This window comes from Capra hircus, chromosome 11 (assembly GCF_001704415.2).
Source record: "Capra hircus breed San Clemente chromosome 11, ASM170441v1, whole genome shotgun sequence".
Classification (NCBI taxonomy): Eukaryota; Metazoa; Chordata; class Mammalia; order Artiodactyla; family Bovidae; genus Capra; species Capra hircus.
The window spans coordinates 105,844,628-105,861,169 of record NC_030818.1 but is presented as its reverse complement, the minus strand read 5'-3'; the positions used below and the strand labels follow the sequence as shown (position 1 = coordinate 105,861,169).

The 16,542-nt window shown below is 55.0% G+C and overlaps 1 protein-coding gene across 4 annotated transcripts in view; it reads right to left on the bottom strand.

Annotated features, from left to right (window-relative positions):
- Positions 1 to 16,542, bottom strand: part of PNPLA7 (patatin like phospholipase domain containing 7) — an 84,608-nt gene that overhangs the window by 8,678 nt on the left and 59,388 nt on the right. For 3 of the 4 annotated variants that reach the window (XR_001918899.1, XR_001918900.1, XM_018056207.1), the window contains exons 22-26: positions 14,737 to 14,886; positions 7,386 to 7,449; positions 7,116 to 7,284; positions 3,878 to 4,060; positions 3,241 to 3,359 (exon numbers count right to left, since the gene is read on the bottom strand). Coding sequence is in view for 2 of the 4 variants with exons in the window: in XM_018056207.1 (XP_017911696.1) it covers positions 3,241 to 3,359; positions 3,878 to 4,060; positions 7,116 to 7,284; positions 7,386 to 7,449; positions 14,737 to 14,886 (685 nt within the window). In the remaining 2 variants the exon portion in view is untranslated. The remainder of the gene's footprint in view (positions 1 to 3,240; positions 3,360 to 3,877; positions 4,061 to 7,115; positions 7,285 to 7,385; positions 7,450 to 14,736; positions 14,887 to 16,542) is intronic. The other variant, XM_018056209.1, reaches the window with a different exon arrangement.

The following is a 16,542-nucleotide window of genomic DNA, read 5'->3' as shown; positions in this document are numbered from 1 at the left end:
GCACTTCAAGTTCTTTCAGAAACACAAGAATGAAGAGACTTGCCTGCAAGACCCAGAGGGAACAGGCCTTGGGAACAAAATGACATGGGACTTCACAGCAATCCTAGAAGCTACACAGACAATAGAAAGAACTCCCGGGGAAACCACTTCCACCCAGAGTCCCACAACCAGACTGTCCTGCAAGTGTGCACAGAGCCAGCACGCTCTCTGCAAGCACACTCCCGGCATCGGCTCTCAAGGAAATTTCTAGAGGAGTAACAGGCAAATTTGGCCTTGGAGTGCGGAATGAAGCAGGGCAAAGACTAATAGAGTTCTGCCAAGAAAATGCACTGGTCATAGCAAACACCCTCTTCCAATAACACAAGAGAAGACTCTACACGTGGACATCACCAGATGGTCAACACCGAAATCAGATTGATTATATTCTTTGCAGCCAAAGATGGGGAAGCTCTATACAGTCAGCAAAAACAAGACCAGGAGCTGACTGTGGCTCAGATCATGAACTCTATCGCCAAATTCAGAGTGAAATTGAAGAAAGTAGGGAAAACCCCTAGACCATTCAGGTATGACCTAAATCAAATCCCTTATGATTATACAGTGGAAGTGAGAAATAGATGTAAGGGCCTAGATCTGATAGATAGAGTGCCTGATGAACTATGGACGGAGGTTCGTGACATTGTACAGGAGACAGGGATCAAGACAATCCCCACGGAAAAGAAATGCAAAAAAGCAAAATGGCTGTCTGGAGAGGCCTTACAAGTAACTGTGAAAAGAAGAGAAGCGAAAAGCAAAGGAGAAAAGGAAAGATATAAGCATCTGAATGCAGAGTTTCAAAGAATAGCAAGAAGAGATAAGAAACACTACAGCGCCTTACTAGACGTCACTTTGAGTAAATCCCACTAAAAATGCTGCAGCAGACCAGCTGCTCCAGGCGCCTCGCTGCCCCAGCCCACGGAAAGCACCCGAGTGCCCCTCACCTGGCAACTCTAAGCAAACTGCCTGGTTTCCAGGCCCACTAGCTCAGCTTTCATGTAAAAGCATGGCACTGATGCCGCCTCTGAATTACCCAAGATGAACAGACACAGAACTCACTAGCCCCACCCCAGTCCAGGCCACACTCAGGGCACCAGCGTCACCATATGGGGTCCCTCCCGGCAGCCTGAGGTCCCAATCCCAGCCCAGCCCTTAGAGCGAGGCGGCAACAGGCAGCAACACGTGCTGTGAAGGAAGATGAAACCAGGAAGGAAGCTGGAGTGGGGGGCAGGGTCCCTCAGAAGAGCAGCAGACCACTTCGCCCCACTTTCCCTTCCTTAAGGGTCCGTCCCTTCCCTAAAGGCCCGTCCCTTCCCTAAGGGTCCATCCATTCCCTGAGGGTCCATCTGTTCCCTAAGGGTCCATCTCTTCCCTAAGGGTCCATCTGTTCCCTGAGGGTCCATCCCTTCCCTAAGGGTCTCGGGCCAGAGCTTTGAGCCCCAGCATCTCCAGTCCTAGGGAAGCGAGGAGTGTTGAGTCCAGTTAAGCAGTTCTGAGGCTCATCTGCATTCTCTTAGACCTCATCCAGCTATGATTAGCCGAGGAGTGGAGGAGCTGAGCAGGGCGTCCGCCCTCTGGGCCGGGCCGCTCTCTCCTCCAGCTCACTCTGGAAGGGGTGTCCTCTGGCCAAGGGGGGTGGTGAGCCAGGCCCCTCCAGTGGGCCCCAGGGACAGGTGGCCAGCCCAGGGAGTGCCCTGATGTCCATCGCGGCCAGGGGCGTGAGCTCCAGCCTGCAGGGCACCCTGGCCCTGGGACCCGCCCTCGAAGGGCAGGGGTCCAGTACAGATGCTGTCCTACCCCTCCGCGCACCGCTGCTTCAGCCGGCGGCCTGGGCCTGTCGCACCCTCACCACACACCTGCCGCTCCATTTCTGCCCCGGGTGTAAATTTCTCTTTAACATACGTCAGGAGAAGGGCAGCAAGTGTCAGGACAACCTGGGGTTCAAGCTGTTTGGGCCTTAAAGGAACCCACCCACCAGCCCAAGGAGCTAAAGGCTGCTTCAGAGGGTCGTGAGCAGAGCAGATCCCTGTTTCGTAAAGCGGAGAGAGGCTCACCTGCGGGCCAGAGGAAAGAGGGGGCCATCAGGAAGAGACACGCTCTCCTGCGGCCTTCATGGAGGGTCACAGCTGTGCGTGGGAAACACACAGGGACCCATGCCCACACCCACGCACACATACACACACCCATCCCATGCACCCACACACACACACAGCCACGCACACAGCCACGCCCATGCACACCTACACACACAGCCACGCCCATGCACACACACACACACAGCCACTCACACACAGCCATGCACACACACCCATGCACACACACAGCCACGCACACACCCATGCCCATGCACACACACACACACCCACTCACACACACCCATGCCCATGCACACACACACACCCACGCACACACCCATGCACACACACACAGCCATGCACACATACCCATGGCCATGAACACACACACACACCCACGCACACACCCATTGACACACACACGCCCATGCACACACACATACCCACAGCCATGCACACACACACACACACAGCCATGCACACACAGCCATGCACACATACCCACGGCCATGAACACACACACACACCCACGCACACACCCATTGACACACACACGCCCATGCACACACACACACCCACAGCCATGCACACACACCCACCCACAGCCATGCACACACACACAGCCATGCACACATACCCATGCACACACACACAGCCACGCACACACACACCCATGCACACACCCATTCACACACACACGCCCATGCACACACACCCACGGCCATACACACACACACACAGCCACGCAAACACACCCATGCCCTTGCACCTACACACACACAGCCACGCACACACACCCACGCCCATGCACACATACAGCCACACACACACACACACGCCCTTGCACCTACACACACACAGCCATGCACACACACCCATGCCCTTGCACACACACACACAGCCATGCACACACACCCATGCCCATGCACACACACAGCCATGCACACACACCCACGCCCATGCACCTACACACACACATAGCCATGCACACACACCCACGCCCTTGCACCTATACACACACACATGCCCACACACACAGCCACACACACACACTCTTGCCCATGCTCCTACGCACACCCCCACACCCACACCCCCACACCCAGGGAAGGACATGGGAAGCAGAGGGACCCACCTTGCTCCCCCTCCCCCAAGGACCAAGGCGACGGCATTGCCGGTCAGCACCCTCGCCAGGCGGGAGAAGTCCGAGTGCCGGTCCGGGGGCCTCTGGCAGACCCGCTCGTACAGCTCCACCTATAAGAGAGGCCAGCAGAGAGAGCCAACCTGACCCGCTGCTCTCCCCAACTCCTGACCCAAAGCTGTCTCTAGGACACGCCGGTGGTTCTGAGCTGAGCCGTCAGCACCTCAGTGCCTGGGCTCGCCTGGGAGGGCCCCATGGCCCTGGGCCTCACCGCCACCACCACCCCACACAGAGGGTGTGCGGGGCCTGAATGTCTGGGCGTCGACACCACGGTCAGCTTGTGTGCACCGTGCTGCGGGGCCCCGCTCCCACTGTGGCCCGTGCCCAGTCTCCAGGGTGAGGACCCCAAGGAAGAGGTGCCTCAGGATTCGCGGCTTTTTCTATCCAAAGGAGGAGGCAGGGCCAACCTGAGGCCCCTGGGCTCGGCTCTGGCACCAAGTGGGGGCTCCTCCATCAGTGGTGCCGCCACACAACAGTCAGGCTCGAGCAGAACTGAGAGCCCCCTCAGTGCTGCGGGCTGGGGTCAGAGGTGGAGGGAGGGCGGGAGGCAGGCCCCGGGGCCCCAGCTCACCAGCTTGGGCAGGCTCCTCCTGGAGAAGACTCGGCGAGGGCAGCAGAGGTGCAGGTGGCCGGAGCACCAGCCCCGCATGTTGAGCCACTCCGCGGTGCGGGCCGGCGCGGGCCCGTCCTGCCGGTGCAGCAGTGCCAGCTGCTTCTGGGCGCGCACGGCCGAAGTCTCCAGCATCCGCTCCAGCTGAGGGGGAGCGGAGCGCGAGTCAGCCAGCCCAGCAGAGCCCCAGCCGGCGGCGGCCCCAGGCTGGACACCCCTCGCCCATCAGCCCACACGGGTTGCGGCACCGGCCTGGCTGCAGTGTGCTGGGCCCTTCCTCTGTGAAGCCGGGCCCAGGGGGTTGCAGCTGCGTGCCCGCCGAGCTCTGGGGGCCTGCAGGCAGGGAGGGCACCGCCCTCTGCTTCTCTAACATGGCCTCGTGAACACACGCTGCAACCTTCTTCGGCAAAGGGGCGCCGCTCCTGGCAGAACTGGAACCCGCAGCAGAGATGACAAGTTTGTAGCTGACCCAGGACGGGGCGGAATGTGAGGTGAGCACAGAGGACGGACACAAAGCAAAGAGGTGATGACTCCACCTGACGCCCGGGAAGCTGGAGACGGTGGGACTTCGGGTGCAGGGCGATGAGCACGGGGCCCCAGGCCTTGCCTGGCAGCACCGCTGACTGCAGTGGGGTCTGGCAGCTCTGTGAACCTGAAGACACAGCCTCTGGCTCAGCAGCTTTTCTAGGTGGCGCCCTGAAGACACCCTTGCACACGCGTGTAGTAAAGAACTTTCACAGTCCACTGACAGAACAGACAGATGGTGGGGCGTTCACAAATACAGACTAAACAGCCATGAGACGAGGAAAACAATGCGGAGAAAACCCAGGAGTGTGAGCACCGAGGGAAGGGGGTTTCGAGACGGCACAGGCTTCAGCAGTGTGCGGGCTGAGAGCCTCCAGACGCACAAGCTGGACTTAGAAAGGCAGAGGGACTAGAGATCAAACTGCCAACACCCACTGGATCATAGAAAAAGCAAGGAAATTCTAGAGAACCGTCTATTTCTGCTTCATTGACTACACTAAAGCCTTTAATGGTGTGGATCACAACAAGCTGTGGAAAATTCTTAAAGATACGGGAATACCAGACCACCTTACTTGCATCCTGAGAAACCAGTATGCAGGTCAAAAAACAACAGTTAGAACCTTACGTGGAACAACTGACTGGTTCCAAGTTGGGAAAGGAATACAACGAGGCTGTGTATTGTCACCCTGCTTATTCAGTTTACACGCAGCGTGTATGTGTGCTTACCAAGTCCCTTTAGTCGTGTAGATTCTTTGTGATCCCAAGGACTGTAGCCCACCAGGCTCCTCTGTCCATGGGATTCTCCAGGCAGGAACAGTGGAGTGGGCTGCAGTGCCCTTCTCCAGGAGATCTTCCTGACCTAGGGATCAAACCCGTAGCTCCTGCACTGAGGCGAATTCTTTACCTCTGAGCCAGCCAGGAAGCCCATATGCAGAGCTCATCATGCAAAATGCTGCACTGGAGCCAAGATTTCCAGGAGTGACATCGACAGCCCCAGATGTGCAGATGATACCACTCTAATGGCAGAAAGTGAAGAGGAACCAAAGGGCCTCTTGATGAGGGTGAAAGAGGACAGTGAAAAAGCTGGCTCGAAACTCAATATTCAACAAACCTAAGATCATGGCATCCAGTCCCATCATTGCATGGCAAACAGAAAGGGAAAAACGAGAAGCAGTGACAGATTTCATTTTCTTAGGCTCCAGAATCACTGCAGACAGTGACTGCAGCCATGAAACTAAAGCACGCTTGCTCCTCGGAAAGAAAGCTACGACAAGCCTAGGCAATGCATCAGAAAGCAGAGAGATCACTTTGCCAACAAAGGTCCATCTAGTCAAAGTTATGGTTTTTCCAGTAGTCACATACAGATGTGAGAGCTGAACCATAAAGAAGGCTGAGTGCCGAATAACTGATGCTTTCAAATTGTGGTGCTGGAGAAGACTCTCGACAGTCCTTTGAACTGCACGGAGATCCAACTAATCAATCATAGAGGAAATCAACCCTAAATATTCATTGGAAGGACTGTTGCTGAAGTCGAAGCTCCAATACTTTGGCCACCTGACGGGAAGAGCCGACTCACTGGAAAAGACTCTGATGCTGGGAAAGATTGACGGCAAAAGGAGAAGGAGGTGGCAGATGGTGAGATGGTTGGATAGCATCATCAACTCAACAGACATGAATCTGAGCAAACTCCAGGAGACACTGAAGGACAGGGAAGCCTGGCATGCTGCAGTCCACAGGATTGCAAAGGGTCTGATTCAATTTAGTGACTGAACAAAAAACTTAGTGACTGAACAAGCAGCCAACAAAGATGGCATAAAGTAGAACACTATTCACATAAAAACAGTGCCGTATACACAGAGTGAGACGAGGCGCTGGCTTCACAGGAGGCCACCGGGGCTGCTGCTGGCTGCCTCACAGCCTCTGTCTCAGTCCAGCTCAGGCACTCAGTCGGTCTGACTCCTTGTGACCCCGTGAACTGCAGCATGCCAGGCCTCCCTGTCCATCAGCTCAGTCGTGTCCAACTCTGTGTGACCCCACGGACTGCGGCATGCCAGGCCTCCCTGTCCATCAGCAATTCCCGGAGCTCACTCAGACTCATGTCCATCGGTCGGTGATCCCATCCAGCCATCTCATCCTCTGTCCTTCCCTTCTCCTCCCACCTTCAATCCTTCCCAGCATCAGGGTCTTTTCCAATAAGTCAGTTCTTCACATCAGGTGGCCAAAGGATTGGAGTTTCAGCTTCAGCATCAGTCCCGCCAATGAATAGTCAGGACTGATTTCCTTTAGGACTGACTGGTTGAATCTCCTTGCAGTCCACTTTCAAGAGTCTTCTCCAACACCACAGTTCAAAGGCAACAGTTCTTTGGTGTTCAGCTGTCTTTACAGTCCAGTTCTCACATCCATACATGATACTGGAAAAATCACAGCTACCTGCCCGCTCCTGCTTATGTTTTCAAAATGTGCAGAGCAAATGTCTGGGTGTTTGCTCTTCCTATCCATCCCTTCCTGAGTTCTTAAAATACTTCATTCAAAGAAAAAAAAGTCAACCCGGGTCTGAGGAAAGAGAGGGCCACGCTAGCCAGGACCTGCCCAGCCTGCTGCCGAGAGACCACGCCCACTCCCCAGCCCCGCCGCCGAAGCCCCGCCCACTGCCGCGCTCCCAACCCCAGCTCACCTCGCCGACCCCGGGCTCCCGCTCGCCCAGGCCCACGACGAGGATGCAGTCCGCTTGCCGGATGCAGCACTGGGTCCAGGGCGTGAGCGTGCCGTCCGCCTGGTAGAGCACGATCCGGTGGATGTCCTCCTGCTGCCCCAGCCAGCTGGACAGCCGGTACTCGTGGATACTGGAAGGCACAGACACCTGGTGTGCTTCACGGCTGGGCAGGGCCCCCTGAGAGCAGGAGGCCGGGCTCGGCCAGGCTGTTCCCACGCAGAGGCCTCGTACCTGTCCAGAGCAGCGGAGCCAAGGCGCTGTTTCATGCTGTCACTGGTCAGCAGCAGGGCAGGGCCTGAAAACCACCACCAGATGCAGAGAACTGCCGGCAGCCCACCTCGGAGGACAGGCGAGGCCCTTCCTCCTCCTGGGATCTGCTTGTCGGGAAAGCAGTAAGCCTCTCACAGCTCTCGAGGAAGTGCCTGTGGCCCTGAGGAGACCCTCCGGGCAGGTGACCCTCCTGCAGTGTGCCAAGGGCAGGGCTGCGCCAGGTGCAGGGACGGGCAGCCTCTCTGAGCCTGTCTCTTCCTCTGTACACGCTGGGCTTGAATTTCTGCAGCTCTGAAACTGTGTGTGTGTGTTGGGGGCAGGGGGAGCACAAGCTTGTAAAATGCGAAACCAGACAACTTCCCCAACCCAAGTCAGCGGCTGGCTGGGTTCCAGCAGATGCGGTTTACCAGGATGGAGACGCATGCTTTCACACGCTGGCTCTGGGGTCAGCTTTTTCTTCCCTCTACAGGGCGGCTCAGATGGTAAATAATCCACCTGCAGTGTGGGAGACCTGGGTTCGATCCCTGGGATGGGGAGATCTCCTGGAGACGGGAAAGGCTACGCGCGCAGTATTCTGGCCTGGAGAATTCCACAGACTGTATAGTCCATGGAGTTGCCAAGAGCTGGACACAACTGAGTGACTTTCACCTTCCCTTTGGGATTCCCTGACAGCTCAGCTGGTAGAGAACACGCATGCAATGAAGGAGACCCCGGTTCGATTCCTGGGTCAGGAAGATCTGTTGGAGAAGGGAGCTGCTGTCCGCACAGACACATCTGCTCAACCAGGAGGGCTGCCAGGGGTGGGGACAAAAGCTGAGAGACGGTGGCCCTCAGGGCCAGGAAGGTTGCTGGACCGCCCTGAGAGTGAAGAAGCCCTGCTGCAGCGGGAGCAGCCCAGGCTCCCCCTGCAGCGGCATCTGGCCTCCCTGAGGGCTTATACTTAGAAGGGGAGAGACAGGAAGTCACCGCCTGTGTTTAGCTGGAAGTGTCTGCTTTCCTGACAGCGTACAAAATAGGGGCGTGTTCTACAGGGTGGAACACTCGCCTAGAGCCAGACATCCTGGAGCGGGAATTCAAGTGGGCCTTAGGAAGCATCACTACGAACAAAGCCAGTAGAGGTGATAGAATTCCAGCTGAGCTATTTCAAGTCCTAAAAGGTGATGCTGTGAAAGTGTTGCACTCAATATGCCAGTAAATTTGGAAAACTCAGTAGTGGCCCCAGGACTGGAAAGGGTCACTTTTCATTGCAATCCCAAAGAAAGGCAATGCCAAAGACTGCTCAAACTACCACACAATTGCACTCATTTCACACACTAGCAAAACAATGCTCAAAATTCTCCAAGCTGGTACATGAACTGAGAACTTCCAGATGTTCAAGCTGGATTTAGAAAAGGCAGAGGAACCAGAGATCAAATTGCCATCGTCCGCTGGAATGTAGAAAAAGCAAGAGAATTCCAGAAAAACATCTACTTCTGCTTTATTGACTATGCCAAAGCCTTTGACTATGTGGATCACTACAAAATGTGGAACGTTCTTAAAGAGACGGGAATACCAGACCACCTGACCTGCCTCCTGAGAAATCTGCATGCAGGTCAAGAAGCAACAGTTAGAACCGGACATGGAACAATGGACTGGTTCCAAATCGGGGAAGGAGTACATCAAGGCTGTATACTGTCACTTTGCTTATTTAACTCACATGCAAAGTACATCATGAGAAACACTGGGCTGGATGAAGCACAAGCTGGACTCAAGACTGTTGGGAGAAATATCAATCACCTGAGATGTGCAGATGACACCACCCTCACGGCAGAAAACAAGGAAGAACTAAAGAGCCTCTGGATGAAAGTGAAAGAGGAGAGTGAAGAAGCTGGCTTAAAAGTCAACATTCAAAAAACTAAGATCATGGCATCCGGTTCCATCACTTCATGGCAAACAGGTGGGGAAACAATGGAATCAGTGACAGATTTTATTTTCTTGAGCTCCAAAATCACTGCAGATGGTAACCGCTGCCATGAAATTGAAAGACACTTGCTCCTTGGAAGAAAAGCTATGACCATAAAAAGCAGATACATCACTTTTCTGACAAAGATTTGTCTAGTCAAAGCTATGGTTTTTCCAGTAGTCACGTATGGATGTGAGAGTTGGACCATAAAGAAAGCTGAGTGTCGAAGAATTGATGTTTTTTAACTGTGGTGCTAGAGAAGACTCTTGAGTCCCTTGGACAGCAAGGAGATGCAACCAGTCAATCCTAAAGGAAATCAGTCCTGACCATTCATTGGCGGGACTGATGCTGAAGCTAAAACTTCAGTACTTTGGCCACCTGATGTGAAGAACTGACTCACTGGAAAAGACCCCGATGCTGGGAAAGACTGCGGGAGAAGGGAAGGACAGAGGATGAGATGGCTGGATGACATCACCAACTCAATGGACATGAGTTTGAGCAAGCTCTGGGAGTTGGTGATGAACAGGGAGGCCTGGCGTGCTGCAGTCCATGGGGTCGCAAAGAGTCGGACACGACTGAGTGACTGGATTGAACCACAGGGTGGCGGCTGTGAGGTGGACACTGGTCTGACCTGCAGGGCAGCAGCTCTGACTCCAAGGCAGAAGCCTGTGGAAGTGGGGGAGCAACTCCTCTGGGGGTTGGGACTCCTGCCTTGGGGGTCAGGCACCCACAAGGGCCTGACAGAGAGAGAGCCCTCTCGGGGCTGGAGGGGCTCTCAGCTGGCGAGGGCAGGCACTCCTGGGTTCACCTCTTAGAAGTCTAGGACGAGACGGGACAGGCAAGCCGTGTCTGCTGCGGGAACACCGAGGAGCCCTGCCTGAGGCCCTAGGGACGGGGCTCTGCTCTCTCTGACCCTCGGTGCACATCTGCTCTAGGCCTCTGCCTGGACTCGAGGGTTCTGAGGAGGCCCCTGGGAAAGTGTGGAGCCCCTAGGAGTGCTCTGGGCTCGCCAGGCGCTGGCTACAGCCCTGGCCAGTTGGGAATGTGGTGACCAGCCTGTCCCTGGGAAGGGTCTGCCTAAGGCCCAGGCCATGGACAGGACCAGGGTAGTGCATGGATAAGGGTGACTCCCAGGTCCTCCGAGTCGGCTCTGCGGGGGCTGCTCAGGCCTGGAGAGTCACTGTCAGCCTGGCTGTGACACAGCCTCTCCTCCCAACTGCGGAAGCCAGAGGAAGTGGCTGACACCCTGAAGCTGGAAGACAAGGCCATCGGCCGAGATCCTCTCTCTACAAACACCCTTCACAGATGTGATCACCTTTCAGCAAAGGAACCCTCAGGGCAGGGTCCAGAGGTTCTGAGTGAGGGCTCTGGGTCAGCTGAGGAGCCTACAGAAAAATGCATCCTGACTCTACTCATTTCATAATCAAAACCATCCCCAGTGGATCGTAAACTTGACAGGTAATACCATAATGTTTTTAAAAGAACCTCTTCATGACTTGGGGATAGGATGAAATTTCTTCAATAAAATGCAAAATTCAGTAACAATATAGGAAAAAAATGATGAATAAATTGGTCCCTATTAGAATTAACAACTTGCATTTGTCAAAGTCAGTGAACTAGACGCGTGCTGTCATGCGCAGCTCTTGGCAACCCCGTGGACTGCAGCCCGCCAGTCCACGGGCGTCTCTGGGCCAGGACCCTGGAGCGGGCTGCCGTCTCCTCTTCCAGGGCGTCTTCCAGACCCAGGGCTGGAATCTGTGTCTCCTACACTGCAGGTGGATTCCTTCCCACGGGTGCCACCTAGGAAGCATTCGTCAGAAGACACCAGTAAAAGAGTAAAAAAGCAAGCCACAGAGGGAGACATATCTGCATTTTCATCCGAAAAAAGCAACTGTATCCAGACTGCCCACTGACAAGGAAAAGATGACAGCCCCACAAAACAGTGGGCAACTTGACAGGCACTCAGAAGAAGGGATCCCAGTGGCCGCAAGACAGACTTTTCAGCTGCTGGGAAATGCAGATTCAAGCTACATGGGACACTGCCTCACAGTCGCAAATGCCCAGCAGCACAACACACCACACACGCTCCCTTTCCTCCAGAAGAGGCTGTTTGCTGGGCCACAGGCCTTCTGTTGTTGTTGTCCAGTCGCTAAGTTGGGTCCAGTTCTTTGCAACTCCACAGACTGCAGCATGTCAGGCAAGCTGCCCCATCTTCCACCAGCTCCCGGAGCTTGCTCAAACACATGCCCATTGAGTCAGTGATGCCACCCAACCGTCTCATTCTCTGTCGCCCCCTTCTCTTCCTGCCTTCAATCTTTCCCAGCATCAGGGTCTTTTCCAGGGAGTTGGTTCTTCCCAGCAGGTGGCCAAATTATTAGAGCTTCAACATCAGTCCTTCCAATGAATATTCAGGGTTCAGTTCCTTTAGGTTTGACTGGTTTGATCTCCTTGCAGTCCAAGGGACTCTCAAGGGTCTTCTCCAGCATCACAATTTGAAAGCATCAATTCTTGGGCGTTCAGCCTTCTTTATGGTCCAACTCTCACATCCATACATGACTAGTGGAAAAACCATAGCTCTGACTAGACGAATCTTTGTCAGAAAAGTGATGTCTCTGCTTTTTAATATGCTGTCTATGTTGGTCATAACTTCTCTTCCAAGGAGCAAGTGTCTTTCAATTTCATGGCTGCAGTCGCCATCTGCAGTGATTTTGGAGCCCAAGAAATTACAGCCTGTCACTGTTTTCAGTTTTTCCCCGTTTGTTTGCCATGAAGTGATGGGACCGGACGCCGTGATCCTAGTTTTCTGAATGTCGACTTTTAAGCCAGCTGTTTCACTGTCCTCTTTCACTCTCATCAAGAGGCTCTTTAGCTCCTCTTCACTTTCTGCTCTAAGGGTGGTGTCATCTGCATATCTGAGTTTGCTGACATTTCTCCTGGCAATCTTGATTTCAGCTTGTGGTTCATCCAGCCCGGCATTTAGCAGGATGTACTCTGCACGCAAGTTAAATAAGCAGGGTGAGAGTACACAGCCTTGGCGCACTCCTTCCCAATTCTGAACCAGTCAGTTGTTCCACATCCAGTTCTTCGAGCTGTTGCTTCTTGACCTGCACACAAGTTCCTCAGGAGGCAGGGAAAGATGGAATCTACATAAAGCATCTTTTCTGATCACAAAGGTATAAAAATGGAAAATTCACAAATATATGGAAATTAAATGCTTAAGCAACCAATGAGTCAAAGAAATCACCAAGAAATGAGGAAATATCTTGAAACAAATGAAAACAAAAGCACAGCATTCCAGAATGTGCAGGACACGGTGAAAGCCCTGCTAGGAGGGGAGTTTATAGCTACAGATGCCTCCTCTGAGGAAGAAGAAAGATCTCTGATCAACAGCTGGCTCTGTACCTTAAGTAACCAGAAGAATCTCAAACTAAACACATGCCCAGAGCCACGCGGGGGCTGTGCTCCTGGGCACAGGCCTTGTCCAGCTGCGGCGAGCAGGGCCCACTCTCTGGCTGTGGGGCACAGGCTTCCCTTGCTGAGCAGCCTGGGCTCTGCGGGACGCAGCCTGGAGCTGCAGCACTGAGGCCCGAGCTTGGGCTCCGTAGCTGTGGCGCGTGGACTGAGCCGCCTTGTAGCACGTGCAGTCTTCCCGGACCAGGGAGGAACCTGTCACCCCTGCATTGGCAGGCCGATTCTTAACCACTGGACCACCAGGGAAAATCCTCTACCAAACATCAAAAGAAAAGTTAATTACAGTCCTCCTCAAAGTCTTCCAAAATATTGATTCCGAGGGAACACTTCCTGACTCATTCCATGGGGCTAGCACCAGTACTCCCTTACCAAAGTCACGGTGGGACCAAGACACCCCAAGAAACTACAGACGAGCTACCCCGACAGTGCAAAACCCTCCATGAGAGCCGAGCTGACCAAACTCAGTGGGTAGAAAAGGGTTACACACCAGACCAAGTGGGATTCACTCCTGGAGTGCAAGGACGACTCAATTCGTGAGTATCAGCCAGTGTAACAGACCACACTAACAGAACAAAGGGGGAAACACGATCGTCTCAGCTGACGCAGGAAAAGCCCTGACGAAATCTAACATCTTTCATGATGCGAACTCTCGGCAAAATAGGAACAGGAAGAGACCTTCCCGACATATTGAGAGGCCATCCGTGAGAGGCTGACAGCGAACACCCTACTCAAAGACGAAAGCCTGAAAGCTTTTCCCCAAGACCAGGAACGAGGCAGGAGGCTGCTTCCTCCTCACATCACTGGGACGTCACTGGCACCCAACGCCACCAACAGTTCAGCGCAGACCGTTATGACCCCAGTTTCGCGCAGAAACAGGAATTCGCAGGGACACACATGCAGTCGTGTGAGTGCTCTGCACGGACACCAGTTTCCTGGCCTGGAGGCTGTGCTGTGGTTACATAACCGGGGTGGGGGCTGGCATATGGCTCCCTCTTTACTCTTTTTATAACTTGCTATGAGTCTATAATTATTTCAAAATAAAAGTTTTTTTTTCAAAGGGAACAAGCTATTATTATGAATCAGCACATCTGTCCTGTACTACTGCAGGTCTTTTGATGCGCCCTGGACAGTCTGACCGACCTCACTGAAAACAAATGGAGGTTTCCAGATCCAGAACATCTGTTATGAAACAGAGACCAAGACTAATGGACATTAATGCTTTCTGTGATTTAAATTTTCACTTGGAGAATTACTTTTAAACACTGAATGTTTATAATAGTCAATTTTGTAAATCATTTTTGTTTGGCATTGATTCAACGCCTTCTATTACCCTTGAAGCCATTAAAATAGCCCTGTCTCAGAAAATCGTCCTGTTGTCTGTCACTAAGATCACTCACAGTTACATAAAACACGAGCAAAGTGTTAAGAATATGGAATGCTTTATGATTTGGAGAATTCCTAAGAATTCTCCAGGGTTTCAGTTTCTTGTTCTTGAGGCCCAAACTCCCCAGCTGTCAGGAGCTTGGAAGCAAGATGAAAGCTGCCGGACCCTAACTGAGGGTGCCCCGCCTTGTCAGTCACCCCCAGCCACTGCAGTGTGCTCTCCAAGCGGCGGGGCAGCGGTAGGCACCCACCCCAAGGCGGGCTTCTGCGGGGCCAGCTGGGAGGAGTGCAGTGCGACTCGTACCAGCTCCTGCGGCGTCGGGCCTCCCCATCACGACTGTCCGGAGGCTCTGTCTCACTGCGACGGGCCCCTCCCCAGCGCCCACCCCCCAGCCCCACCCAGGGTTATCAGCCTTGCGGGCAACGCTGAGCGCTCTTTCGGGAGAACCGGGAAGGACTGAGAGGCAAGAGGAGGAGGGGCCCAGGGGACCTCAGGTGGCCTCGGGCAGGGCTTACCGATAGCGCTGAGGGCATGCCTGAGCTCCAGGGTGAAGGCAGTGAGGGGCACGTCCTCCGACACCGGCAGGACGGCCACTGTGGAAAGGTTGCTGGCAGGGTTCCCCGAGTCCCACTTGCTGCCCACAGTGTGGAACCCAAACTGGTGACCTGCAGAGCACAGGGGTGCGCGCTAGCCTGAGGAGCCGGCTGCCGCCGGGACAGCCTCAGTGCCCCTGAGTGTTTCCAGGTGATGGTGTGGCCCCAGCAGCCTGGCTGGGGACTCGGGCACCCGGGTCTGCCCTGGTCTCCACAACTAGAGCCCTGGCCTTCCTGCCAAAAGCGAACCGCACCGCGGCGCCCTTGCGTCTCATACACCTCAGGACTGGCCCCCTGAAGGGCACACAGGAACAGACTCAGAGAAGACTGTGGGGCCCAGAGAAAATGCAAAGGGGTGGAGGGTGGGCCAGGGGAGGACCCGTCCTCTGGCCGCACCCTCTCCTGGAGTTCTCCCACCACCTCCTCCAGAGACAGTGACGGCCTGAGTTTCAGATGACGACCCTTTCCTACTGCTTCGTCTGCACAGGCTTCCAGACCCAGGGGTGAGGCACAGAACCGCCCACCGGAGGTCAGGGCTGGGTCCTCAGGACCACAGGCTCCCCATTCTCTAGTCGTGAGGCCAGGAGGCCCCACAGCAGCAGCGATGGACCTGCAGGCATGTATGTCCACGAGGTCACTACCCTCCACCAGCGCATCCCTGGCTGAAGCTTATTTCCAATCACCAAGTAGTCCCTTCTTGGTTGGCGGCACCTCCTGCTTTCCTGGAGGTGGCTGAGGGGGCAGCCTCCCCCTTCCTGCCAGCCACACCCCAGCCAGGCTCCAGCCTTCTGGGGCCTGGGCACGCTGAGGGCTCTCCTCCTGGCTCCCCTGCCCGGCCACTGCCATAGCCCAGCTCCCACACAGACCTCACCAGGCAGGGCATGGCCATGCAGGAAGGCCCAGTTCTGTCCATTTCTGACTGCTGGTCTTGGCCCTAGGGAGGAGGGTGGGTCCCCCACAAGGCATGACCCAGAAGCCAGCGCGGAGGCTCAGGAGGCAGAGATAGGGCTCCCAAGAGCTAATGTGGGACAGGGAAAGAGGAGGGAGGGCTGTGAGTCCACTGCTGGCTGCACGCAAGGCAGCAGAGAGCCCGTCCCTGGCTTTCCTGAAGCTTCTCTGTGGGGAGTCCCTTCCTCTCTCTCTTTCCCAGTGACCTGTGACATCAGAACCTTCCATCTGCAATAGGCCCAGAGGGGGAATTTATCACCAGCTCCTGATAGCTTTTAAGAAGCTGCGAGATGCTCTGGTTCTGGCCAAGGGGATGGAGCCAGCACATCCCACCTACCCGTGGCCACCAGCTACGAGAAGCCCCTGGACGCAGCTCTTAGAAGGCCCAGAGGAGCGTTGAGAGGAGGGCAAACTGGCCAGGGACCTCAGCTCGTGGGAGGACCACCCCACTAGGGGTAGAGTGGCAGTGTCACGCCCTGACCCAGCCACCGCCACACGAGACCTTCTCCCCCTCCCCAGTGGGGCTGCCTCCCAGGAGACCTTCCAGGGCTCTCTGCCCTAAGCAAACCCTGCCTGGGCTCTAGACACAGAGGGTGGAGCCCCAACTCTCCAAGGCCAGCACTAGCAAGCAGAAGCAGCAGCCTGCCCAGAGAGGGGACATGGAGAACGGAGCCCTCTAAGCCCTGGGCGAGGTCCTGGGCTCACCCCCAAGGAGCCCACCTGGGAGACTGGCCAGACGCGCACGGCAGAGGCTCTGAGAGCAGAAGGCAGCGGTGCACC